Raw genomic sequence first — 27,567 nt, forward strand, 5'->3', positions numbered from 1 at the left:
TCTGCCAAAATCAGGGCGCCCTTAGATATGCCTTTACCACTCGGCGTTCATTCTTTAAAAACTGAGATTTAACTGTCAAAACTTAGCACAATAAAACCAAAAAAAAATAAAGATGTGACCCTCCAGGAGTGAATGCTAGGCTCTGGGAAGGACTTCAACAGCATCCATTTCCGAGACATCCAGGCTTCCGCTATGGACATCTACATTCCCACACCAGGACCCCGCCATAGGCTCTCAAGTAGAGTGGCCTAAGCTGGCGGCGCACAGTTAAGTTTACTCGGGCGCGACGGGCTCTGCCGAAGGCCCCCGTGAGCCGGGCTAGGGGAGCTGTAGGGATAACCAGGAAGGGCCCCTGGCGTTGTCGGTCGTGCGGTGCTCGGGAGTCCCCCTGGCAGAGACCGTGCCCCCCTTCGCCCGGCTCCCGGTGTTCTCCTGCCGCCGGCCCGCTCCCGGAAGCCGAGGCAGCTGGTAACAAAGAGCCTGCCAGGCCACCGCTGCCGGGGCTGCGGGACCCAGGAGTCCGGCGGAGCTGCTGGGAGTGGGAGCGAGCCGGGCCATGAGGCCAGGTTCGCGGCAGTGAAGGGCGGCAGCCGAGGCGCTGGTGCGGGCCGAGAGACAGGTACCTCCCTGCTCGCCATCCGTGGGACGCGGGGCGCGAGTGCCTCTGCTCTCCCGGCCACTCCACCTGGGAAGGCGGCTTCGCGACGTTCCCCGGCGGCGCCTGGCCTTCAGCGGCAAGGACCGACCTCAGCCCCGGCTCGGAACCCCGGGTTTCTCTGCAGGACTCAGAGAAGACCCGGCTCTTCCCCGCGGGGTCCTGAAGCTTTCTGCAAAGAAGCTGGGGAAGCCTCACGGGTTTTGTTTTTAATAAAAAGTTTTTATAAGTCTCCATTTTTAGAAATTTTTGCAGAGTTTGAAGTGCTCTACCTCTTCGCATCCTTTCTCCTGCTCCTTGAGTCTTTTTTTCCTTCTCAGCTATAAACATTTTTACTATCGGAGCAGACCAGGGATGAACGTTTTGTAATTGAAAGTGTAACTCTTACAACCTCGTGGTCAAGATGGACAAAAAGTCCTTTGAAACGGTGCTGGATGAAATTAGAAAGGTAATTGCACTTAATTCCTTTGATCAGTCTAAAAGCTAAGAATTCTCATGATTTATTCTCTCCGAGGGACTGCTTGCAGATTGTGTAAAGTACGGGTTTTAAGATTGCAAAACTCGTTGGAATTTTAACGTATAGCGTACAAGTTCATGTATTGATACAAAGAGAAATTATGTTAACGTTAAACTTCCTGAGAATCGGTGCGGTATTGCGGGAATTATATTCAGAGAGACCTCGGTTTCGAAGCCCGCTCTGCAAATCTTTAGTAGCTCTTCACTTTCGGATAAATGATTTAACGTTTCTGAACCGATTTCCTCAAATTCTGCGTAACGTAAGAGTGACTGAAAACTCGAGATAATACGTAGAAATTTTCTTTAATGGTAGTTACTATTGTGACGGGTTTTTAAAGTCTGAGGATAAGCAGGCTGCATTTGTTGCCTGGGCCGGAAAAAACGAGTGTCCCAATGAGTAGTATGGCATTAAGTTAAAGTCACAGTCTTAGAAATGGGCTTCATTCAGTAACTTCAATTTCAATTTTTTTTTCCCGCTTTCCACGTTTTTGCTGCTTTTTGAAGCGATTGTACGTAGCCTACTTCCCAGAATAAGCCAGTATTTCAAGCACAAAAAAAAAAAAGTAAGAGTTTACAAAATTAAAACTGGGAAGACTGACTGACCACTCTTATGTTAATACACGGTCCTCTGCTTGAAACTTCCGGGCAGTTCTCTCCCCGTTTTCATACCTTTTAAGACCTTTGATTGACGCGAAAAAGACTTGTTACTTTGGGCTCTGGTGATTATTATTTATTTAAGCTTATGAAATTATTAATACAATTGCCTATGGACATGCTGGTTTTCTTCATTCTCCATAAAGCAAAAAGTTGTTTTCCTTCATCCTTTTTAAAGCTTTTTGCTTTTTCAAATTTGCCTGTTAAGCTAAATTTACATATATGAGGATATTGATTTTTTTGGTAATGAAATTTTGCTTTTGCAAACCCCATTTGGCCAATGAAAATTTACAATAAAATAAATGTCAGCTTGCTAACTATATACTTAGAATTTGCCACAGTTTGTCCATGAGCTGATGATATTAAACTGTTGTTTATGAGAAAGTAATTTGACCAGGTAGATGGGTAGATTTCTACTTTTGGAAGGTCTAAGGTGTCAGTTTGCATATTGTCTCCCTTCTGAATTGTAAAAAGATGACATAGTAAATACTAATGAGGGGAATAGGAAATTTTCCAGAGATGAGAATCAGACTCACAGGAGATAGCAGCTTAAGTCCTTATTTCTGGTCTGGAATCAAAATATGTTTTTTGCTGTCTATGCCAAATAGGTGCATCAGCATTGTCTTAGGCTATTAAAATGGGATAAAAATACAGGCATATGTAAATGTGAGAATTACTGTTGGCTTTTAGGAAATTGCTCTCAAACTTTGTACATGTAATTTGGTTTAAACCAGGTAATCTCTTCCTGAGTGTCCCCAGAGGCCTATAGGTAATACTGGCGGTCACTACTGTCTTTTAGAACAAGGGCAGGTAAGAAGTCACTAGGAAAAGAAATAGAAAGGGAGAAGAAATGGGGGGGAGCAATATTTAATTTGCTTTTTAAGAAGGTGGTAATGGTGGTAGTAATAATAATAATAATAATAATAATAATAATAATAATAATAATAATAATAATAATAAGTATTAATAACTGAGCACTCAGTGTGCCTGTTCGGAGCACTTTGTCCAGGCGTTATTTGGTTTGATCCTCCTACCAACCCTGAGGTGTCGGTACTGCTATCCCCCTCATTTACCGATGGCAAACCTCGTCTCTGTGAGGTTAACTCGTCAGCTCAGAGTCACCCAGCTAGTGGGGTCCAGTGTTCCAGGGCAGGCAGTCTGACTCCAGAGTGCGCTGCTCTTGTGCCTGAGAGACAGCCGGGCCTCTCAGGTGCTGATGAGAGAGTGACACCTAACTTGGCGTCAAGACAATCGAGGATTTGGGCCAGAAAGTTTTGATTGTGTCCTGTAATGACAGTGATCATCAAACTCCCAAGAAAACATTACCCAGGATACCATTCCCTTCCCTTTTTCAGTGAAAATTCAACGATTTAGGCACCCTGGATGTGTTTCTCTGTTGACTGGTCATAATATTTTCTCCCAGCAGAATGATGCGTGTGAAAAGTACCAATATCGTTGTTTTGAAGTAAAGGCAAAGGGATTAGTTGATTTTTTTTCTTTGTTGGGGGGTGGGGGAATAACTGACCTACAACACCATCCGTATTTCCATACGCTACAAAATGATCACCGCAATAAGTCTAGTTGGCATCTGTCACCATACAAAGGGGATTCGGGAATTTTTAATGATTAGTTGTTAGTCTGGTGTTTCCATCTCTGAGCTTAGCAAGGAGCTGCAAGGAGAGAGCATGTTATTTCAGTGCTGGGTCAAGGCCACGACTTCTCTGAACTTCCTGGTGCTGGAGGCCGTCACTTGCTGCATACCTATTATGTGTCAGATCCACTCCTGACTGTTTTATCCTCCTGGTACCTGAGGCGGGGAGTGAATGGTGGCCCTTTTATGGGTGAGGAGGCTCTCAGGGCAATTGAAATGCCTCTCAAAGGCCACCCTGCCTGTTAGTGTCAGAGCCCTCTTTGGCTCCTGGGTTCTCATATCCCTGGAGAAATACTGAGATCCTGGAGTAGACCTTGTCCTACTTGTATTTCTGTATCATTTAGCACATGTAGCTGCTCAATAAATAATTATCTGAGGAATGAATCATGTCTGATACCTTTAATCTTAAAAATGTCAGTTTGGTTGAATTGGGGTGATTTAAAACTGCAATTACTTTTACAGGAATACTGTGTTAAACTTCTATTAATTGCAAATCTTGTTTATTACAATTTATTCCCCTCCTTTATAGGAGTGAGTAGGAAGGCCCTGGGGAGGGGGGTTTCTGCTGCCTCAGTGTATCCCTTACAGCGTGGACCTGGGAGGGTAGAATGTCACATCACCACGGTGACTTCAGCTGCCTCTGTGTGCTGGGGCTGCAGAAGGTCTGGCACTTTGACTTGCTTAGGCAGTTTTTATACACACACACACACACACACACACACACACACTACTGTTCTGCTTACATACACTAATTCTGTTTTTCTGTATTTTTCAGGCTGTTTTGACAGAGTACAAATTAAAAGCAATTGAATATGTGCATGGATATTTCTCTAGTGAACAGGTACTCCCTTATTTGTTTAAGCAAAAGTCTTTTGTTTTTTTGCTTTTTTACACCAATATTCTGATTAATGTCTGTTTGCCTGGTCAGGTTGAGAAGTGCTTTAACTTTGTTGCTGTGTTTATTGAAGAGCTTCAGAAGCTTTCGGTTTTAGCAGAAACCTTGACAGAATGTATGGGGGGATATTTTATGAACATATCCACTTTCACCACAATATCATATGCTAACGTGATTTTTTTTAAATGCAGTGTCTACAAAAAGCAGTTCAAAATGTTTATCCTTCTGGGCACAGTATCATACGTTTGTAAACTTCTAATGGTCATCGTACCTAAATTTGAACAGTATTTATAAGTCAGTCATTGCAAAATTCACTACATTTTATAAAACTTGAACAAATGGTGATGTATGTTCTTATATGAAGCCACTACGTAAAAATTTTAGCAATAAGAAAAAAACACAGCATCTAATAAGTAGTATCTATAACTGCCAAAAGGCTAATTTAATTTTAAGCATGGTGGTATAGTGGAAACTTTCACCTAGCTTTGGGGGGAGTGTAGTGATTTAAAAAAATAGGTTCGCATGTATATATACACACACATATGCTGAGAAACCTGGATTTCCAAGAGATACTTGGAAAACACTTGACAAAGAAATAAAACAGAAACAGAAATGTACATCTGGAGAACAGTTCTGGGAAAGGGTGGGAATGCACACAGGAGAGACAGTGGGTGAATCTAGAGACTGAGTCAGTAAGTGCTCCAACTTTTCCTCTATTTCTCAAGACTTTCAAAACTTGAGTAACTTGAAGCCTGTAATTCTGCCTACCAAATTCCTAAAAGCTACTTTGTGGTTCGCATGTTTGCTGCCTATTTAATGAGTATTTTTCAGCTGTCCCATTACTTTTCAAAATTACCTTATACTTTCTTAGAATTTAAATGTTTCAGAAAGATAAATAATTTCTCATAGCTGATAGATAGCTTTTATTTCCTTCTCTTGTGTTTCTGTGTGTATATGTGAAATTTTGTAGAATATTTCCCATTGTGGAAACCTAATGACTTTGCTAAAAATGTAACGATTTTGCTAAATCTTTAAAAGTCTCATTAAGCTACTTTCTAAGTGTGATCTTCGAATCCTATTTATTACATTGAAGATTTTCCTCTCTATATCAGACATGATAGTTCGTGAAGTTGTGTGGTTGGTGGAGTCCCAGCTAGCATTTACTATGTATAGCAAAAACATTATGCCCTTAAAAGTAAGGACATGCACTTATATCAAATTATACACAAAGTGCACACAAAACTTGTTTGCTATTTGTGTATCTCTCTGTAAGGAGCAAAAACTATTATTACTCTTCTTCACACACCACTCCCATTTCTAGCACTAACCTTGCTTTGTGGAATAATTGAAACCTTAAAACATTTTTAGGAACTCACAATAAAAAAAAATCCATTAACCCAGATTTTATTACCCTCTTGTCTTGAGTCTTTTTTTTTTTTTTTTTTTTGTGGGGCGTCCTTGGAGGCAGTGAACAGGCTGGTGGTGACCGCGCAGCGACGTCAGTGCTGGGATGGAGCCACCTGCTCCCCCTCACTGGCTGCTGCGCGATGTCTCCCTCCCTTGTCTGGAGCGCACTGGCCATGCTGGGCGGGGGAGAGCCTGGCTCTCTGTGCTCTCAAAATGACTTACCGTTTAGAACCTGCTGGAGGGATTCATGGTGAGAGTACATCTTTAGGGACTAGATCGGGTCTCAGTAAGAGTAGTATGTCCCCCAGATTCAAGTAAAGGAGCAGACGTTAGTAGACCTACATCAAACCCCACCATTGAACACCCTTGGTGATTGATTAAAACTGTCATTCTCCACTAAATTTTTTTAAGTTTTCCATTCATACTATATGTTTACATTCCCAAGCGGACATTTTATCTCCATCTAGTACTTTTCCAACTTCCCTTTTCTTTAGGTACTTTCTTTTTCCTGCCCCTTATGCCTTCCTTTGCCGTTGGACCAGTGCTGACCAAGGCTGTCTGTGCTGGTGGGACATGCTCTCTCTCTGCACAGCCGTGATGGTCGCTGCAGGCTGTGTATGCCTGTTGAGCCTTTCAGATGTGGCTTGTGCCAGTAAGGCGCTGAAGTTTTTATTTGATTTGACTTCAGTTGACTTAAATTTTAGTAGCTGCACAAGGCAGCTGACCTCTGGTGTCAGGCTGATGCCTCATCATCTGGGCACAGGAAGCACACTCTGAATAGTAATTGAAAGTGTGGAAATAAATCTTGTATCAATGTTTGCAAACACATTGTCGTTTGAGCTGAATTAGTTCTTTGCTTCCAGGTGGTTGATTTACTGAGGTATTTCTCCTGGGCTGAGCCTCAGTTGAAGGCAATGAAAGCATTACAGCATGTAAGTAGTTCATTTTTCCTTTGAATGTAGAATTTAAGTAGTTTGAGTTCTCCCCTAGTTTTCTAGAATTCATCTCAAGTTGTATTTTGTTTGCGTTAAAAAAAACTGACCCTAAATTTCATCGTACTTTGATTCTTCAAAATAACTGTGTTAAAAAATTCAAACTTCCCAAACTGTAAATTTAAATTGTATACACCATACTATTAAATTGTACAGGATCCTAACTAGCACATTGGAGTAGGAAATATCTGTAAACAAGCAGAACATCGGATTTGAATTCTTAAGTATTTTTATTTACTTCCTTATATTTTTGTATATCTTCACCCTCTTGTATTTAGTCTTGGGAGAATAGTCAGACCTGTATATACTTACATTTTTTTAGACCAGCACTGTCCAAATGAACTTCCAGTGATGATGGATACATTTTACAGCTGCTCTGTCCAATATGATAACCACTGGCTAGATGTGGCTTTCGTGCACTTGAAAGGTGTCTAGTCTGTCTGAGGAAGGGCATGTTTGAGGAGTTATTTAACTTCCACGTGAGCAGGCGCACGTGTCCCGTGGCTGCTGAATGGGACGTTCAGCCGCGGAGCCCAGCTCTTCTGGGGTCTCCCCGTCAGACGGGGTCCGGCTGTAGGAAGCTCCCTGGGAGTCTCAGGCATTGGGAGCCTGGAGGAAAAGGCAGATTCTTGACTTCCTAAACGAATTTGCCTAAGAAAGTGTCTGGGTGTGTCAGTTCTTCCTTTTAATAGTTGCTTTTTTTCTTTTTTACAATGACAACAATAAAGAGGGTTATCTTACTCATCCACCATCAGCTGGGGGTGAAAATCTTTCTCCAAGGACCAAAGAGACAATAGTCTCTTGAAACGGGGAGCAAAGCAGAGAACTTTAGCGAGAAATAATGATGGGGACCTTGTCTTATCAGGACAACAAACTCATGACAAAACTCGGAGGTCTGCCTGCCTGCCCACCTTCCTTAGAATTAAAAATCAGAGGTGAGAATGTTGCACAGGCACAACTTAATGCACTTCTCTGAATTAAATTAAGTCCAGCCTTTTCTGACAAAGTAAGTCTGACTTAACTGTTTTCATACAGAAGACTGGACTTCAACAATTAGGTTACATATGGACATTTTCATAAATTAAGTGAGTTTGATCAGTAGTTCCAAGTTTTCCACAAACATATAATAAACTTACATATAAGGAAACCTATCTTTTACAAATATGCAATCTTCTGGTAAAAATTTTGGATGTCAGTTTAAAATCACACAAAGGGGCATATCGTTTTACCAATTCTTTTGGTGGTATAGGAGTAAAAAATGTTTGAAAACTACTCCAAATTCTAGGAATCTCTTGAGTGTTTGTTCTAATTGGTCTCCTTACCTTGACTTTGCTTTTGAATTTCCTCCACTGTTAACGTAAATCTATAAATTGACTTGCTTTTCAAAAATACAGGTACCCTGGTCAAATAAATTATGCAACATCCCACGCAGTCTTGGAGTGTCACAGTGCACATTAACGAGACTCTTTAGAAAGCTCTGCAGTAAAGAAGCCTGTTTAACCCATCTTTTCCTTTTCCCTGACACTGTGACTGGAGTAGCGCTGTTCAGCAGCAGGGACTCTTGCTAGCAGTGCTGACTGTGGCCTACCTGGCCCTCTACCTGAACAGTGCAGTTTTCCCTAACTTCTCAAGCAGTGTGTCTCCCGTATTTGTAACCATCCCCTTTTTATATAGCCTTTCTGAGGAAAGTAGTACATGTACACTTTTTTTCTATAGACGACCCTATTGAGAAATGTGAATAAAAAAGAGCACACAGGAGAACTTAGGTCTTCAATTAGTTACGTTGAAAAAGCCTAATTTTAGTTCACATGGTTGTTAGGGTTTACTTTTGATTAAGCAGTTTTCACCTCAAATAGTTATATTAAGAATATTTAATTATACTTAGCCCAAAAGGTAATTTCTGTATGAAAATGTCTCATGATGAAAATAAAATTATTTTTCTATTAATAGAAAATGGTGGCTGTTCACCCAGCAGAAGTGGTCAATATACTCAACTGTTTTACCTTCAGTAAAGACAAACTAGTTGCTCTTGAACTGTTAGCTTCGTAAGTATTTCTTTTTCTTTTTATCTCATTGGAGAAAATTTGGAAGACTTTTAAAAGATCTTTTAACTCATCAGTGTGTATTAATGTGGTCAGAATTATATTAGTAAGTGGAACTCTGATAAAAGCTGTGAAAGCATGGAGCTGTATTGTTACCGAAGTCACTAGGGAGCTTATTGCATGTGTGTATAACTTACAAAGTAATAAGGCTTCCTGAGATTATTTTGATTTGTCTACATTTCGGTGACTGGCTCTGCCTGCCCACTCTGAGTGGCCTGAAAGGCTCGGCGGGAAAGGGACTTCTGGTTGGATGGGTTCTTCCACATTCTGACAACATATTTCTGTGGCTTAATATGTACTTATTCTTTCTGGACCTTATTTTCTTCAATTGTGAAAATAAGGATCTCACCTGCTTAGTCGGGACGTGAACTTGAACTACTGTTAAGATATGTGAGAGCAGCTGGCGTGGGATTTGAGGAGTGGGTGTGATGACTTGCATAGTGGAAGAGCCTGTAAGTTGCTGTTTATTTACAGCACATGCATTTTTAGGTCCTTTCTATACTTACAGATGACCAGAAAAATACAAAATTAAAAGAAACCATAAGGCAAAACTTCATTTTTAGGTCAGCTATGGCTTATATGCATTTAGCACATGGGTTTGTTTCATTGCCAGTAGCTCTCCTGACACTCATGGAGAGGGTATATTTGAAAGAATCTCAAAATAGTGATTTTTAATGATAGTATTACTGTGTTACTTTCAGGTAGTCAGATGAATGTCAGGTCAGTTGTTATATTTACCATCTTTAGATAAACATGGATAAACATGTTACTTAATTCACCAGTGAAAACTAAATAATCATAGTATTCCCATTATGTCGCAGGGAAAAGCTTACTCGTGTTTATGTGTTAAATACGTGTGTCCAGATTCTTAAATGAAAAGCTAAATTGTATTTCCTTGGTAGAAACATTGTTGATGCACAGAACTCGCGTCCCATTGAAGATTTGTTCAGGGTAAATATGTCTGAGAAGAAACGGTGCAAGAGAGTACTCGAGCAGGTAATCTTCCCAGGGTTGCCGTCTGAATGGCCCGTTGGGTTTTCCGAATGTACCAGTCGTGCTCCTGTGTTAACATTGTTGAGTGACCCGACTGCCACCATGTGCTGGGTGAGGAATGGTACCCTGCAGTCTAAGGAAGAGAAACAGAGCTGGTGACGGGGACACCGGAGGGCGAAGAGATGGCTGGAGAGTGAGCAGCCAGCTGGCCCCTCGGCTTGAGCCCCTGAAGTGTTTGCTCTCCATCCCTCGGTGGCTTTGCCGTGGCTCCAAGCATCCATCTTTAATTGATGTATCAGGAGCGTGGCTGTTTAAAGGCTCTGGTCGTCAGGCTAATTTTCATCCGACTCATAAGAGATGAATAATAAAGCAGAATTCTAGCTTGTTCACTAAAATCTGTAAGAGTGGAGAAGTGGTACTTGTCCAAGCCTAGAAAACTAGATTTGTCCTCTAAGGCAGTAGTTTCTCAGGACTGTGGTGGCTGGAAACTGAGGTGGTGATTAGAAGCCTGCTGTAGCAGGAGCAGCTGCAGCCCGGCTGGGCTCAGTCCTCGTGCCCTGCACCGAGTCAGGGAGAGGAGAGAACCTTGCCTTCATCATGAGTTAGCAAAGGCAAGATCTGAGCCCACGTTTCTTTACAGTAATAACTTCTTCACTGATTTTTTTGGACTGAATTCTTTAAGACATCGTGTATTTACTGCTGGCCTTTTCTTCCTCATGAAGCTTTCCGACCGTGTCACTTCCCGTCTCAGAAGTGACCTGGGTCCGAGTATTCTGCCGAGTAGGCTTTTTAATCAATGTAAATTAGTACAACTTTCCTGAAAGGCAGACTTGAAGAGCCTTTAAAATATTCATACGTTTTGACCCCAAAATTCTATTTTTAAGAATTTATTCTAAGGAAATAGATACAAAAATACACATTCGTACAGAAGGGCATTCATCCTGGTACATTTATGGTAGCTAAAAATTGAGGTGATTTTTAGGGTTGGATGTTTAGTAGGGAGCTGGATTATATAGCTAATAGTATGTGTTGTGAATGAATTCATAAAGTCAGTATACTTCTACAATGAAGCATAACATCATGCACACTTGTAAAATATGTATAGAGCACATTTATATATACATTTATAACTTGGTATTCTTATACTACAATATAGATTTATTGGAATATATGTCACCTAATATAGTGTTTTTCATTTATTTCATACATAATGAGCACTAATTCAGTTTGTGTTAGGTACCATTTTAGAACCCGGGGATACAATAATCAGTGAGCCAGACCAAGATCCCATCCCTCAGTGTAGCTCATGATTATGTAACAATATATTGACCACCAGCACCCAGACGACTGTTTTAACTTTTTCAGCAGTAAGCCCCTTGGACACCCAGTGTCCCATGTTACTTGTTTGTGTTTTCCCCACTAAGTTACAGACTTCTTCAGAGCAGAGACCAGTGTCTCTTTCACGTCTGCGCACTGCTGCCTCGCCTGTCACGTGAGCTTGGCGTCTGTAGAGTCGGACAGTGTTACTTCTTGGTCATTGGAGAAATGAGACGTATTAAATAGTGAATGGATTTTTTTTACACACAATTTACAAAATCCCTTGTGAAGATACCTTTCTATAGGAGTCTGTTGCCTATGACATTAAAGAAATTATGATACCATTTAAATAATTCCATTTAAATGAAGTGGTTTTACTTACTAATTTTGGTTATATTCACCACTGGAAGTGCTGACTGATGTATGATCAGATTGACTGGGATGCTGTTCCTTAATTTATGTTCATTTGTAGGGCTTCTCAATATACAGAATACTTAACTTTATGAGTTTATGTGTTTATTTTTTAACCACCCTCTTCTTTTTTATTTTACAGGCTTTCAAGGGGGGCTGCAAAGCTCCTCATGCTATGATATCTTCTTGTGGAACGATCCCAGGAAATCCATATCCCAAAGGAAAACCTAGTCGCATAAATGGCATTTTTCCAGTAAGCATAGTTTTGTGGCTATGTATGAAACTTCTTGTGGCTAAATATGAAATTGAGCAGAGTTGTGACATTTTTTAAAAATGCCAGTTGATGATACTTCTACAAAGGAAAGGAATTTTACTCTGTCAGCAACTTAATTCATAGATTCACCACTGAATGAAAGTTCATACATAAGCTATGTTACAGTATTTGTGGAAAATGTACAGAAGAATAAGCCAAACAGAAAAGAGGATAATTTGGTTTGTTTTTCCAAGTATCTTAGAAGCACTGATTTACATGTAGTAATTCCTCAGTTTCACAGTGAAGTCTGTTTGGGAAACTCCGCACGCAGTGTCTCCTCCCTGGAGCATCACATTGCATAATAAAGGCTCTGAGAAGTCCTGTAAGAAACTTGTTTTTATTTCATCCAAGTTTCCTCAAACTTCTTTGTAAAATAACTTTTCCAAAGAATGGTGTATTTTTATTGCACTGTAACAAATAGCTTTAAGACTTAGTGGATTGAAACAGTAAACACTTAACATCTCACGCAGTTTCTCTGAATCAGGAATCTAGGCGTGGCTCTGCCTGGTTCTGGCTCCAGGTTTCTCATCCGAAAGCTTGATTGGCGCACAAGCCCAGGCTTCCAAGGTGGTTCACTTACACACCTGGCAGATCAGTGTTGGTTGTTGGCAGGAGGTCCTTGTTCTCGGCTGGAAGGACTTTTCCATAGTGCTGCGTGAGGACCTCCTGACGTGGCAGCTGACTCCTGCCAAAGCAGATAGCCCCGGAGAAGGCCAGTGGAAGCTGTGTCGTCTCTTGTGGGTCAGCCTTGGGAGTCAAATGCCTTCATTTCTGGGATATCCTGTATTACCACAGGGCTCAGTCCTGTTCATTCAGGGGGAGCTGCACGTAGGAGGTGAGGATCACTGGGGCCATCTTGGAAGCCAGCTTCCAGACTAGTAGGTACCATTTAGAACACACATTCCTAGGGAGACAGTCTAATAGTGGGCAGTGTATTCTGATCTGTTCATTATAGCAGTCTTGAATGAGGTCCGTATGAGCTGCACACTTAATGCTTACAAACACTATTTTTTGTCGCCTATTTCCAGCTGTGTGCAAGGACTCTTGGATTCTTTGAGCATTGTATCCTGTAGCCCTGGAGGTCTAGCTCTGGGTACTCCCCTTGTGCAGGGAAAATTAGAACGTACTTTATCCTGCTTTTCTGTCATCCATGTGTGTCACGTGTTTCCTTCCACTTCTGTCCCTGTTCCGAGGGTTCTGTGCAGAGGAGGGTCGAGGACTGTATCAGGGTCACGCAGCCAGGGCAGGACTGGGTCTACAATCCAGGGCCTTAGACTCCTACCAAGTTACGTCCTTTTCTTCAGTATAGTGCAGTGAGGGTGTTTTTGTTTTATTTGTTTTTGCCTTTTATTTTTTTCAAGTCTCAGGTATCTTTCTTTTTTAAATAGGGAACCCCTTTGAAGAAAGACGGTGAAGAGTGTACCAATGAAGGCAAAGGAATAGCTGCACGGATTCTCGGACCGTCCAAACCAGTATGTTTAGGAGATAAATAATCAAACAAGGCTTAACTCTGACATTTAGTTTTCTGTCTGTTCAAAGCATAAATTTCACTTTTGTGCTGTGAAGCTTAAAGTCTACTAGAAACTCCAGGGAAGTGGATGAATGGTACAGGGAAATGTAGTATAGTTAGTTCCCCATGTTAAGGGCACTTTTGAGGTTTAATGTCTTATTGTAAAGTGAGACCAGTGGAACTGTTTTTGTCTTTTTCTCCAGCCACATTCGTCTGTTCGTTTGGAGAGTTCACGTTAACTGAGACCGTGGCTCGGTGGCTGAGTTAGTATTAGTATCAGTTTAATAAGAACGGAGCCAGAAAGTTGAGCGTATTTTCACGGGAGTGATTGGATTGACTGATTGGGATAGAAACTGCACAGGAGAGACAGCCCCACGGGTTGCAGGATTGTTGGAGCTGAAGTGCCAGAGGTCCCCACACAGCCGCCTCGCTGTCCTGCTGCCCACTGACCGGGACTCCCCTGCCAGGTGCTCAGAGCGAAATAGTCACGGATCGTTGTCCTTGCACAGGACCTACCACCTCATCCAGGACTGCCATTGTGAGAGCCGGGAAGAGTCTGCGTCCCTGCCCACCAGTGGGTCCACTCTGCTCCCGGGGCGTGGGGCCGAGCTCCCCCGTCCCTGCCCACCAGTGGGTCCTCTCTGCTCCCGGGGCGTGGGGCCGAGCTCCCCCGTCCCTGCCCACCAGTGGGTCCTCTCTGCTCCCAGGGCGTGGAGCCAGTTCCCTCGGGTGGGTGCACGTGCTCTCTCTCTCTCTCTGTAGCTAAGAGGACAGCGTTTGGCCTAGCTTTGGCACCTCTAATTCTCTAGAGACCAACCCTCCGCATGTTCTTTGTTACTTATGTAAGTTCTATCAACTATAAGATGAAAGCTTTGTGGATTTCCAAAGGCAAAGCGACCAAGCTACTGAATTCATACAATTCCGGTCTACATTCTAGAGTTGTCAGAATGACAAATGCTAAATGAGTAAGTGCTCGTTTCTTCCAAGAGGAGAGAAGAGGATAAGAATGAGGAGATGAATTCCCAGGAGGATGTTGGAGGTTCCTGAGTAGCTGAGATTCCAAAACCTACTCGCTTTCTTGCGTTACATTGGCGAGATAGGAAATCTTGGATTAACCTAGGTTGGGCCAGGGAGGAATTTCTGTTTAGGATAAGGTATGGCCTTTCATTGGAGATGATTACAACTGAAATAAAAGTCTTTGGCAGGATCTGTCTTTGGAATTTAACAGGCACCACATTTATTAAAGCGAAGAAATTTCCCTCGTGTGCCAAGTGCTAGTGCAGTAGCGGTTGCTCTGCTGGGGTGTTTTTGGCCTCTTAGGCCTAAATGCTTTGAAAGACAAATTGTTTTGTTTTGCCAGGAGACTGCTGACCTGACTTTTTCCTAACTGCCATACTTTCCCCCCTCACTAGCCTCCTTCAACCTATAATCCACACAAGCCTGTTCCTTATCCGATACCTCCGTGCCGGCCGCATGCAACTATCGCACCAAGTAAGGAGTTCCATCGCTTTTTACCTGTTTTTCTTTCTGCTCTTTATTTACTAAATCAAAAGTAAGTGTTGGTCTATATACTTTGGAAATCTGGAACTCTTATGAGATATGCTGTCATGAGCTTTATTTTGCCCGCAGTCAGCCACCAGTGTCTTGGTCTACAGTGGTGCAACAGAGTTTATGGAGGACACTTTCCTTTTGATAAATTAATTGTACATTACTTTTCATCATTAATTATTTTTATGGGTTTTTGCCTATGGGTGAATCACCTCGAATCCCTTTTGGAGAGTTGGTATTTCAAAGGCATCCTCTAACTTTAAAAGGCCAAGTGTGTATACTTTGACAGAAAAGGCAAATAATTGAAGTCTGGCAGGTTCTGCCCACCATACTCTTCCATGAACTTATGCCTGGAATGAGCCGGCAGTGGGAAACAGAGGTCTCTGTCTTGTTTGATCTACTCTTCACCTATACCTAGACCCAGCCTCCTTGTAAAGTGTACCCACTGTGTAACAGTTTTAGAAACAAATTAGATCGCGGCCCATACAGTTTGACTCAGAATGATGCTCAATTTTATGTATTTGTTTCTATTGCATTTCTACTTCAGGTGCTTATAACAATGCAGGGCTGGTACCATTAGCCAGTGTCATAGCTCCCGGCGTGCCCCCTCCGCCTCCGTATACTCCTAATCCAGTAGCAGCAGGTGAGTTCACGTGATGATGCGTGTCAGACGTCTGTAACCTTCACACGGTCCCCTTGGAGGAGACAGCTGTGTGACATGGTGCTGTCCTAGCAGGGAGCACAGCCCAAGAGCCTGATGATGGATCTGAGCATGACATACAGATCCCACTAGAGCGGCCTTGGCCCCTGTGTGTGAACATGAGCGCGTGGTAGAAACAAGAACCATTGCTCATGAGGAGGAAACTGCAGGATGTGGAAAAGCATCGCTGACTTCATGAGTGTCAGCATGGGGGCGTCTTCCTTCTGCCCTGGGGAGGAAAGAAGGTGCTCAGAATGATGCTCAATTTTATTGTTTTAGAGTTTTACATTTTTGCAAAGATAGGAAGAAAGAAGGTGCTCAGAAGGGCTGAAGCCTCCCTAGTATCTCCCCGTTGCCCCTTTTCCTTCGGGTCTGTTGTGAACTGGGATATATTGTGGAAATATTTTTCTGTATCTTGGCAAATTATTCTCCCAAAAGACTGTGCCCGTTGATACCTGCCAGTGAAGATATATGCGTACATGGTTTCCCTCAAAATGCGGTATTAACAGTTTGGGGGTTTTTTTTGTTGTTTGTTTTTACTTTAGCCAATTTGATAGGGCTGGTTTAGCTGTTGTTTTCTTCTGTGTGTCTTTGCAAAAGTTTAATTTTTATTTCGATTAGTTACTGCTTGACTCTTCTGAATTTTGACTCGTTTAGGGAAACCCTTTCCCATCCTGGCAGTGTAAAAATATCATCTGTATTCTCTAATTGCTTTTATAGTGATTCTTTTTAAATATATAGCTTTTAATCTACTTGCCATTTACTTTCGTATATATGTAGGGTAGGGATGGAACTTAAGTTCTATATTAATTTAATTCTGCCCTTCCCAGAGACTCACAGTTACTTAATAGCATTTAATAAATTCTTTTTCTCTTTTTCTAGCCAGAGTGGCTCTGATGTTTGCAGCTGAGTACTCTGATTAAACTTGCAAGACATTTTTTCCAAAATTTGTCATTTTATTTGTTGCCCTTATTTATGGTAACTTTTGCCCTTAGAGTTGTACATTTTTGCAAAGACAGGAAGAAAGAAAGCTGGAACCATGTTATTATTTTGGGTCAGGTATTCTTAACCCTACGTGGTCCAGATAATCTACGTCTTGTAAGACTCTTGGCCCATCTGGAATTTATTTTCATAAAGGGGTGATAGAGCGGTTCACCTTCATTTTTTTCCAGGTAGTAGCCAGTCCGTTCATGTCCGCACCGCTTATTTTAACTGATCTGTTTTCCTTGCTGATTGGATTTCCACGTTTATCTTAAGCTTTCATATAGACACATGGCTCTAATTCTAGGGTCTTTACTTCTGCTCCAGTCTAGTTACTTTATGTTATGATGATGCCATGATACCATGTTGATTTGATTAGCAGACTTATGGTGTGTTGTGATACCTGATAAGGCTAGCTTTCTCTCATTATAGTTTCCTATTTTTCTTAACCATTTTTGGAAATTCGTCCCTCCATCTGAACTTTAAGATCAGTTTATGCAATTAAAAAGAGTTGAATTTATGTATTTATAGTTTTGTACTAATTTGGGGAGACGGCATTTTACAAGTTTGACCATTCGGTCATGTGTGTGTCTTTAAGTCTTGTCACATGGCACTGTGTTTTCCCCCAGGCTTACTTAATCTCTTTCGAGAAGTTTGTAATTTTCTTCATATAGGTCCTTTGCCTTAGGTTTGTGCCTAGGGATTTTACAGGTATGTGTTTGTTACAATTATAAATGGAATATTTTGTTTCTAGGTGCTTATTACTAATTACCTATTCTAGTTTGTTTTTTTTTTTTTCTTGGAAGGCTCTTGAATTTTCTGGGTATAAAATAATTTCAGCTGGGTTATACTTTAACTTTTTCCCCCTGGCCTTTGTAAGGATTGATACTGCCCTCACTCCTTTTTGTTTTATTTTACAAAAGTATTTTGCCTATATCTTTATTTTCAGGGTTTTTTAGGGTTTTGTTTATTCGATAAATTAGTTGGTTTATGAATTATATATAGTTGGATTCAGAATTTTAAACCAGTAAAGGAGAGATTTAATAGGAATTTCCTGTAATCATAAAAATTATATATTTGTTTTTAATCCTTCCATTTTATTTTTGTACTCATTATTCTGTTCCCCAGTTTTTCATTTTCTTTACTTTGGTTTACTTGGGTTAATCAAATTTTTTTTTATTTTTTAGCAATCCTTCTCTCCTTGCCCCTACCCAAACTCCGAATTTCTGTGTGTAGTGTCGCTAGTGATCGCCTTTGCACTCCTGGTGGTTGTCGTGTAGAGAAGCTGCAAACCGCTGCCCTGCACTCCACCATGTGGCTCCCACGCTCTGTCTCCTTTTTCATCAGTTTGTGTGTTCTGATGGGATACTACGCATTTTTCCTTCTGTGCCTCTGAACTTACGGCTTCTTAACTGTTTATTCCTTGATGCCCCATCCTGATATGCTCATTCTAATTTTCCTTTAGCAGAAAATTTCTCTAAGCAGCTTTTTCAAAAAGGGCACATGTGTAGAGTTGTAGAGGAGAAACCCAATTCCAGCTAATTTTCTTTTCTTTATTAGAACCTTGGTTTCCCCTATAAGCTGACAAAGAAAATACTCCTTCTCTTTCGAGTTCACAGATGTCTTTAATCTTGGAGTTCGCACATTTCACCAGGATGTCTGGGTGTGGACCTTATCATTCATCTTCCCTGGAGCCCTCTGAATATGAAAACCCAAGTCTCTGAAGCTTGGGGAAATTTTGTTTTTATATTCCTTTAATTAATGCCTTTTCGTCTGTTCTTTTTTTCTCCTTCTGATACTCTTATTTTGCACTGTTCTAAATTTTTTGGCTGTTCACTTATGATACTCTTTTTTTGTATTTTTGCCATTTTAAATAGTATTTTTTTATTGTTTCTTATTTCCAACTAAGTATTTTAGCTTTCAGCAATGTTATTTCTAATTTTCACCATTTTTGGCATTTAGTAATTTGGAGTCACATTTTTATATCTGAAAGTCTTCACCTTCTCTGCTTATTTTCTTGCAGTATTTTATGTGTATGTGTTCTTATTTTGCATTACAGGATTTTAAAGTCCTTTTTTCTTTCTTTCATTGACTCTCCATTGATAGACACCCTTTGTTTAGGTTGTTTATTTGTACCAAGTCCTTAAACAAGCTGTGACCTTTTTTTGCTGTTGGATTTCCTTTGAACCTTGTGTCCTTCACATTGTTGATTTCTCGGGCAGTTATTGTCAAGCCATGAGAGGTAATTTTCTCCCATTGCATCTTTGACTAACGGGGTGGTTAGGTCCTCTCCCTTGCAGGTGGAGAGGAGTGTGCTTTAGGTTGTTGGTCTCACAGGCTTCAAGTCGGCCTCAGCTAGCGTAGTCCTCCCTGATAGCTCCTGGCACGGGGCCTTTTCTAGAGCTGAGAGCTGCAAGTAGGCAGAGACTCTGTCTATTTGCTTGGTGATCCCCAAGGCTTGTGAGACTGGCCCCTCGGATGGCAGTGGGGTCTGCCCTCAGCATCCACCTCCCACCTTCAAGCCTTCCCACTGTAGTAAGCCGCAGTGCCCCAGGAGTGACTGTCCACTTAGCCAGTGACAGCGCCTCCTCTCTGCACGCCTGCTGCGCTTTCTCCTAGATGGCACGCTTGGGACATCGTCTTCTTTCCCGAAAGCTTTCTTAAACATAGCTATAAAGTAACAATGTTTGTTTAAAACCTGATAAGTTAAAGAGAAATGATGGGGATCAAATGCTCAGAATCCTAGCAGTCTTCATATAGTTACTCCTGTGATTTTCATTTCCTTTCTTTTTCGATAGGCATGCATTGCTTTTCCTGACATGGTATACATGTATATCTTGAGTGTTTCTTTTTTTAACCTCAGGCTCTGATTATTATGGTGGCAAATAATTTGACTAAAGCTTGAAATCAACATTTATTTATGTATTTATTTATTTATTTTTACGTAGAAAATGAAGACCTTTCCAGCCAGTCAAAACCCACACAGAGTCAAAGTAAGTACCGAAATTGACCCAGAGAACTCTCCTGGTTGCCTGCTTTGTTACTCACTGAGGACAATTTGTGTTGAGTATATTTGGAAACTTTAGGCTTCGGGGAAAGTTGCTGATTAAAAAATTTAATCAGTGCTTGCTAAAAGTGGCTTAATATTGGTCCATTTTATACACACAACCTGAAAGGCACATATTAACTGGATTTAAAAATAACCATATGCCTTTGTATCCTGTTAGCAAAACGTTCAGTGCAGTCTAAGTGCTGTGTAGCAGTGTATCCTCATTCACTTTACATTAAGTGATATTGGAAGCCTTGGGTTTTTTTTTTTTTTAAATATAAACACATTTCTTTTTTGATAAAAACCGTTTTTGACAAGCACTATGTCAGATACATCTTTTAGATTTAATTATTTTAGTAAGTTTGGGGAGCATAATTTAAGGTAGAAGAGAGAAGAATACAGAGCGCCTGAGCAGAGAGTGGAGCTGGGACTGCAGGTGGGGTGTGGCCTCTATCACGCCTGCAGGTGGCAGCAGCACCGTGACCGTGTGCTCTCCCGCTGACTGAGGATGTGCGCGGTCAGGAAAGATGCCTTCTGGTGGAGACACACCTGGGACTGTTTCTCGTGTAGCAAAGTAGCACATGAGTCTAATCATTAGGGTCATGGCTAGGAGTCTTAGTGGGAGAATTCCATCCCCTGAGATGTGCCAGCACTGGGCTTTTTAGCTGGCAGTATCTAAGGTGGTCGCATAGCGGGGTGGAAAGGGCACTGAGTGAGGTGTCAGGTCATCCAGTTTTTGATCCTGGCTCTGTCACCACCCAGCTTTGTAACCGTGAGCAGCTCATTTAGCTTCTGTGAAAAGGAGATGAAAGGATCTTCAGCCTTTATACTCAGCCTCATGGATAGAGCTGGTTTTGAAGAGGATAAACAGATCATGTCATCATAAGTACCTTTGTTAGGAAAGGCATGCTTTGTTTTCCTTTGCTATTCAGATTTTTTTTTTTCCTTTTTGAACCATATTAAGAAACAAAAATAAATACAAGCTAGTGTAGTGCTTAAGGATGTGGCTCTGACAGACCTGGGATCAAATCTTGGTTCCACCACTTCAAGGCTGCATGACCCTTTTTTTTTTTTTTTCTTGTGATCACATCTCACTTAATGAGATCTACCATCTTAACAAATGTTTAAGTACATAATAACAGTATTGTTAACTGTAGGCACAATGTTGTACAGCTGATCTCTGCAGCTTACTCATCTTGCACAACTGAAACTCTACCCTTTGAACACCACTAGATAGCAGCATGGGCTTTTAACAAGTTGCTTAATCACATCAAGCCCACAATTGCCCATCTGTAAAATGGGAGTGTTAGTGCCTCTCTCAGGGGGTTATGTGAGGACAAATTAAATGATGTGTGGAAGGTACTTAGCACAGGATCTGACAGTGTTTTATGGTTAGCAACCAAATTAGATGCCAGGAAAGTAATACTCATCCTGGTATATTTTGGGGGGTTTGTTTTTGTGTTCCTGCATTTTAACTGCGGGCAGTATGATTAATAGTGCATGGCTTTTGTGTTATTATAAGAAAAGATCTCCAACAGAGGCTGCTATAAAGAACACTATGGGACAGCTTGGTTTTTACCTTGCCATCTGTTATTAACTGCATGGTCCTCAGCATGAAGTTAAATAAGATAGTGAGTTTTCACATGTTGCCCAACCAATATGAATCTAATAATTTTTGACACATTATTTACAAACACAAAACTGGTTATATATTCCTTGAGCTTCTAGTTCTTGTAAAATAGACTGAATACAAAGGTACAAATCCATTCTCATGTGTACTCTAAAATGATAGCTACTTTCTTGAAACTAAATTATTGCTTATGATATAAACATGGTGCCACCTACAAGCCTTTTGAATTTGAAGTTTATATACATGTATTATATATTACTGTTTGTCAATTCTCCTACCATATTCATTTTTTAGAATAGCTGTAAAGCTTGCTCAGAGCAGTGTGGCACCTTTGGCCATCACTTAGTACAGATGTGTGATGTAGACATGGTTTTCTGCTTTTCCTCTGGTCCCTTCTCCACCCGTGATTAACACAGTGCATTACTTCACTGACCATGTCTTCCCTAAGTCAGGATTTTTTATTATGCCTAGATTTAAAAATGTAAGTCTTAGTCCATGAAAATGTCTTTCATGTGATTATCACTGCAAAAGGAATATTCTCTGCTTACGACTGAAGCAGACGGGTGTGAGCACAGCAGTGGCCGGTGGTTGTCGTACTGACACTAGCTGCCTAATCTCACATTCCATTTGGCACAGACAGGATGCTCAGAGTCAAACAGTTTCACTAAACTGATTCAGGGAGGGAACCCAGATCATCCCCAAAATGCCTTGTCTTATTTGTAGAGTTTATCATAATAAAAATATTATAGCAAACTCTAGAATTCTTGAGAATAAGTCCTTGGGTGGGTTTGAGAACTGCAGTTGAGGTAATCATGATGTGTGCAGTACAGCAAACATGTTAAATACACAGGTGCTGTGCACTGGGCAAGGTGCCAAGACTCTAAAGATGAATTAGACATGGCTTTTGCCCCTGAAGGAGCTCCTAGGACAAACCAAGTAAAGTTAGAGGTTAAGCCACGTAGAAGAGTCAATATGAGAAAAGGCTTGGGGGGAAAAACTATACAGATTGATAATCTGGAATATTAAGTTCAACTCACAGAGTGGCAGCTAAGACCCCTGGAGAGATGGTCTGAATCCTGGAAGGCCTTGTATGCCCCGAATAGGAAATTGATGTCCTGAAAGCTCTTAAGAGGGGAGGTGACTTGTATTATTACTCTAGGTAAGTGGTTTGAGAGAATTGAAGGTAAAGTACACCCAGTTTTTAAAAATTGGGAAACTATGAAAGGAAAGTGTATTTGCTCACTTCTCGAGGCTTCCCCACTGCGAATTGGAGGGCTGCTCTGAGCAGAGGCTAGAACTCAGCTGGATCTATGAGGCTACCTGGTGAAAATCAGGAAAATGGAATCCAGCAATGTATACGTTGCAATAGCCTCTTACACCTGTCACTGATTTTCTGTTATGTTTTTTAAATATTACAAAAAATTTATATATTTCTTTTGAGTTAAAAGTTGACATTTCAGTGTGATGATAAATTCTTGTCTCCCGCCCCCCCCCCCCCACCTCCCAGCGTTCTCTACCCCAGCAAGTCAGCTCTTCTCTCCTCATGGCTCCAATCCCTCGACACCTGCTGCAACTCCCGTGCCCACTGCTTCCCCGGTGAAGCCCGTGAATCACCTGTCAGCAGCCGCCACTGCCACCGTCTCCGGGATGAACCTGCCCAGTGCTGTCCTCCCTGTGTTCCCGGGGCAGGTCTCCTCAGCCATTCACACGCCTCAGCCGTCCACGCCCAACCCGACGGTTATCAGAACCCCTTCCTTGCCGGCCGCACCTGTTACTTCCGGCCACAGCGCAACAGCGGCTCCTGTTCCTGCCGTTTTTTCTGGCTTCGTTCCGCTGCCAGGTCCTTCCGCTGCTCCTGCCCCAGCCCCTCAGGCCACGTCTGCGCCTCGGGCCACCTCTGCTTCCAGTGAGACGTTCGCTTCTACTTCTGCCCCTTTCACCGGCCTCCCCTTTTCTGCCTCCTCTACTGCTGCTTCTGCCAACAGCCTAAATTCTGCTTCGTTGTCATCGGTTTTTGCAGGTCTCCCCTTGACCTTAACACCAGCCTCCCAAGGGGTGTCCAACCCGCCTCCTTCTGTAATCACCGGTGGTTCTGCTCCCAGTGTCGCTTGTCCACTTGCTGTGAATAATCCTCTTCTGTCTGCCTTGAAAGGCTTCCTGACATCAAATGATACCAGTCTAATCAACTCTGCCGCTTTACCCTCTGCCGTTACTAGCAGGCTGGCTTCGCTCTCTGCGCTTACTAACCAGAGCTCCGATTCCCCGGCCTCGGCCCCTAACAAGTGCTACGGCCCGCCGGCCGTCCCCGCCCCGCAGAGGTCTTCCACCCCGGGCCTGGCCCTGTTCCCCGGCCTGCCCTCCCAGGCCACCAGCTCCACTTCCACCCCCGCCACTTTGCAGGTGCCGGCTCCTCTAGCCACGCCTGCGGCATCCGCGACCTCAGTGCCCGTTAGCTGTGGCTCCTCGGCCACCCTGCTGCACGGCGCCCACCCCAGTAACTCAGACCTGCGCGTGTCGTCCACCCCTGCCCCCGCTGTCACAACCCTCCCCGTCATGATCAAAACCGAGCCCACGAGTCCCACTCCGTCAGCCTTCAAAGGCCCGTCTCACCCCGCGACCCCCTCCCACGGCACCCTCGGTCTGGCGGGGACTTTGGGCCGGGCGTACACGTCGGCCTCGGTGCCCATCAGTTTGCCTTCTTGCCTTAACCCTGCGCTGTCCGGCCTCTCCAGCCTGAGTGCGCCCCTGAATGTCTCCAACCCCCTGTCCTCCATCGCCCTGCCCCCGCCCGGCTCCTCCGCCCCCATCACTCCCGTCTTCACTGCGCTTCCTCCTTTCACTTCCTTGACCAATAACTTCCCTTTGGCTGGCAACCCGCCTCTCAACCCCGCCGTGTCCCTCCCCGGGGCGCTAATAGCCACCTCGACGGCCCCCCCCACCTCGGCACCCCTCCCTCACCCCAGCTCCACGGGGCCGGCCGCGCTCTCAGGACTCGCTGCCTCCGCGGCGCCGGTGTCTGCGGCGCCCTTCCCGCTCAACCTGTCCACCGCCGTCCCCTCCCTGTTCTCCGTGGCACAGGGGCCCCTGCCCGCCTCCACGCCCTCCTACCCGGGCTTCTCCGTCTCCAACACCCCCAGCGCCGCCCCAGCCCTGCCCTCCTTCCCGGGGCTGCAGGCGCCCTCCACCGTGGCCGCCGTCCCGCCGCTGCCCGTGGCCGCCACCGCGCCTTCGCCAGCTCCCGTCCTCCCCGGATTCGCTTCCGCCTTTAGTTCCAACTTCAACTCCGCGCTTGTCGCCCAGGCCGGGTATGTGGGTACTTTGGAGATGAGGGGAAATCATTCTCTACCTAACTTGTAGTTTATAGGCTTATTTTTTTTAAGTCCTTCAAATGAAAGAATCCAGTTGATGGTGCAGAATTGTATTTTTCTGGGTTGACATGTCAATGCTCAAAAAATGTTTTATGGCCCTTTGACCACGTTAAGATAGATAAAAATATTAATGCCTGCTCAGGTAGTTGTAGGATTTGTATTTGTTAATTTAGCTTGATTGTAAAACGTATTAGATGCAAAACATAGACTCACTGAATTCAGACTAATATACTTTATAATGGAAAGTAAGTTTTCTATCAGTGAGTGGCTGACTTTTATGGTTCCTTCCAACAGAAATTCTACGATTTTTTTTTAACATCTTGAGATAGTATTTGACAAATATAGAAGCAATAGCTTTTATGTCTCACCTGCATTTTGACTTGTTCTTCTGTCTATTGTTTTAGCTTATCATCTGGACTCCAAGCTGCAGGCAGTTCTGTCTTTCCAGGCCTTTTGTCCCTCCCGGGTATCCCAGGGTTTTCCCAGAACCCTTCACAGTCATCCTTGCAGGAGTTACAGCAAAACGCAGCCGCACAGTCAGCATTGTTACAGCAGGTAAGCAGGCAGCGTCAGGCCTGAATAAAACGGTAACGTGTTTATCCTGGCTTCTGTAGTGATGACCTCGCAATGCGGATAGTGATATTCCAACACTGGCAAAAATGGCTCTTAGCAGAATGTCTGGAGATTTGATGACTAATTCTCTGCAAATCGGCAAATGAATCTTGTCTTCCTTCAGAAGGATAACAGAGTGGTACAATACATTCATCTCTCTGAATTGTTTTTCCTGCTTACAGACTTTTGAATCTCAGTTTGGAGATTTTACAGATGGACTCTTTAGATATGACAGTTAAATTTTAGCTTGTCTTCTACAGTTTAACCTAAAATAATGGTCCATTAAAGCAAATTTTCTCTAGAAAACCTACTGCCTTTTTTTGTTTTGTTTTAGGATATTAAATGTTTTAAAGGCATTTTTATGCAACTCTACCATCTGAAAAAATTTGAGTGTTTCTTAAAAATTCCAGGAGACTGAGCAAAATTACTTGCCCCCGCAGTTTTCTCTTTCCTGTTCTAACTGCCTGTAGTATGGCGCGGTCAGAAGCAAGGAGGCCTGATTGGGTTTGGCACTCTGCTAACCTGTGCGTTCTGCTCCTCGCCAGGTCCACTCAGCCTCAGCCCTGGAAAGCTATCCAGCTCAGCCGGACGGGTTTCCTAGTTATCCTTCAACACCAGGAACACCGTTTTCTTTGCAGCCAGGCCTGTCCCAGAGTGGGTGGCAATGAATATATTGTAATACAGATTCTCCTTTGGAACAACATCGGATGCCTGAGGACTGCAGTGAACAATGTGACAAATGTGAAGTTGGCCAAAAGTCAGGAAATGAGGATGAGAATGAGCCTGGGGAAACTGGGATAAGGGTTTAAAAACATGGTTGCGTTTTTTTAAATAATTTTTTTAGTATGAACACTCCCCTATGTAAATATGCTGACAATAAATTGTATGAAGAATAGTGTTAAGAAAGTGTTTAGGGACTTTTCACCTCCCACCCTATGAGATTTTGAGTCATGTGTGTGATCTGTGTGGGGAGGATACTAAGGAGGAGGTTGAACCCTTCGTAGCCAAATACAGCCTTAAATCTGCCTGTACAGCGTCCACTGACAGAAGTAGTAGTTGTGCCTCAGACTTACGGGTTGCATGTGGCCCTGGGGGACTAACTGCCCTTGGTATGCGTGAGTGGTTCCTGTTGGCATCGCTGGAACTCAGTATCCATACTCCGTACGTATCCACAAAAGGGACCTGAGGCCCACAGTTACTTTTAACTTCTGACGTTAACGATCATACGTACACTGCTGAATTTAACTCAATGTATTTCAGGTAAGTGAAAATGGTGCTTAATACACTCTTCAGAATGACTTTCAGGTGTTTTCAACTACTACATGTATATATATGTCTTCAGAACTACTTTCTTACAGAAATACAAGTAAGGCTTGTGATAATTTGCCTTCAAAACTTGTTTCTTAATCTCAGCAGCATCCAAATGAGTGCGGAACATTGGACTGACCCTTGGGCCACCTCTGTTGCTCAGTGTACTCTGGAAGCTCTTGGTGAATGTTTACAGTCACGGGATGTAGTGTTTCTATTTGTACTTAAAATCAGATGCTTACCTAAAATAATTATGTGACAACGGATAGAGAAGACTTGCCCTGTTAGTAAGTATGCGGTGTGTGCTCTGTTTAAGGATCTGTGGTAGTATATAACACGATTGAATGTCATTGATTTAAGAATAATAACTGCCACATTTGGGGGGACAGGGGAGTAGGGAGAATGATTTCCAATCCTGTGATTAAAAGTGCAAACTATAGAATCTACTATAGTACATTTCAGCGTCTAGAAGTTTTACTTTTATAAAGATGGTGTCTGGAAGATGTTCTAATGTATTTTCCTTCAACCTGGGGAACAAACTTTTTTAAGTATATGAATAAATATTCCTGTACGGTTAGTTTTTAACAATTTTTTAAAATAAACTTTGTGGATACAATAGATAGTTTATATGTTTTATTTAATTCTTGGATAAGCGTTAATTTTGTGTGTGTCCTAGAGCTAATATGAAGAACATTTTGTATGAATTTAGTTGAAACTCAGTATCTGCTACTGATTGCTCATTCCTTTAAATAATACCTCATGTGAAAGTTATGACCAATACTTGAAACAGACTATTTCTGCCTTTAATTATCTTCAAATATTACCTCATAGTTTATCTTATGCCCGTTCCTAGAAGGTGTTATTTGTCCATTTTTAGTCTATACTCATAAAACCTTTTAGAAATTATATTGTATCGCTTGTATATGTTGTTGACCATTCCCTCAGAAGCAAGCTA

At 42.5% G+C, this 27,567-nt stretch overlaps 1 protein-coding gene across 1 annotated transcript; it reads left to right on the forward strand.

Annotated features, from left to right (window-relative positions):
* Nucleotides 1-252: 252 nt before the first annotated feature.
* On the forward strand, nucleotides 253-27,230 carry PROSER1 (proline and serine rich 1). Its single transcript, XM_032496263.1, has 13 exons — nucleotides 253-1,103; nucleotides 4,252-4,317; nucleotides 6,642-6,710; nucleotides 8,721-8,815; nucleotides 9,775-9,868; nucleotides 11,736-11,846; nucleotides 13,295-13,378; nucleotides 14,829-14,907; nucleotides 15,512-15,607; nucleotides 19,594-19,638; nucleotides 22,832-24,629; nucleotides 25,097-25,247; nucleotides 25,850-27,230. The coding sequence occupies exons 1-13, from the start codon at nucleotides 1,059-1,061 to the stop codon at nucleotides 25,970-25,972; spliced, it is 2,856 nt and encodes a 951-aa protein (XP_032352154.1). The 5' UTR covers nucleotides 253-1,058; the 3' UTR covers nucleotides 25,973-27,230.
* The last annotated feature ends 337 nt before the right edge of the window (nucleotides 27,231-27,567 follow it).

The sequence above is a fragment of the Camelus ferus genome, chromosome 14 (assembly GCF_009834535.1).
Source record: "Camelus ferus isolate YT-003-E chromosome 14, BCGSAC_Cfer_1.0, whole genome shotgun sequence".
Lineage (NCBI taxonomy): Eukaryota > Metazoa > Chordata > Mammalia > Artiodactyla > Camelidae > Camelus > Camelus ferus.

What these genes read in the sequence shown, in the direction of transcription:
- PROSER1 (XM_032496263.1), top strand. Translation starts at nt 1,059, where the DNA reads ATGGACAAAAAGTCCTTTGAAACGGTGCTGGATGAAATTAGAAAG. An exon ending in GCATAAATGGCATTTTTCCA is followed by an intron (nt 11,847 to 13,294) that starts GTAAGCATAGTT and finishes TTTTTTAAATAG; the next exon opens with GGAACCCCTTTGAAGAAAGA. An exon ending in TCCTAATCCAGTAGCAGCAG is followed by an intron (nt 15,608 to 19,593) that starts GTGAGTTCACGT and finishes ATTTTTACGTAG; the next exon opens with AAAATGAAGACCTTTCCAGC.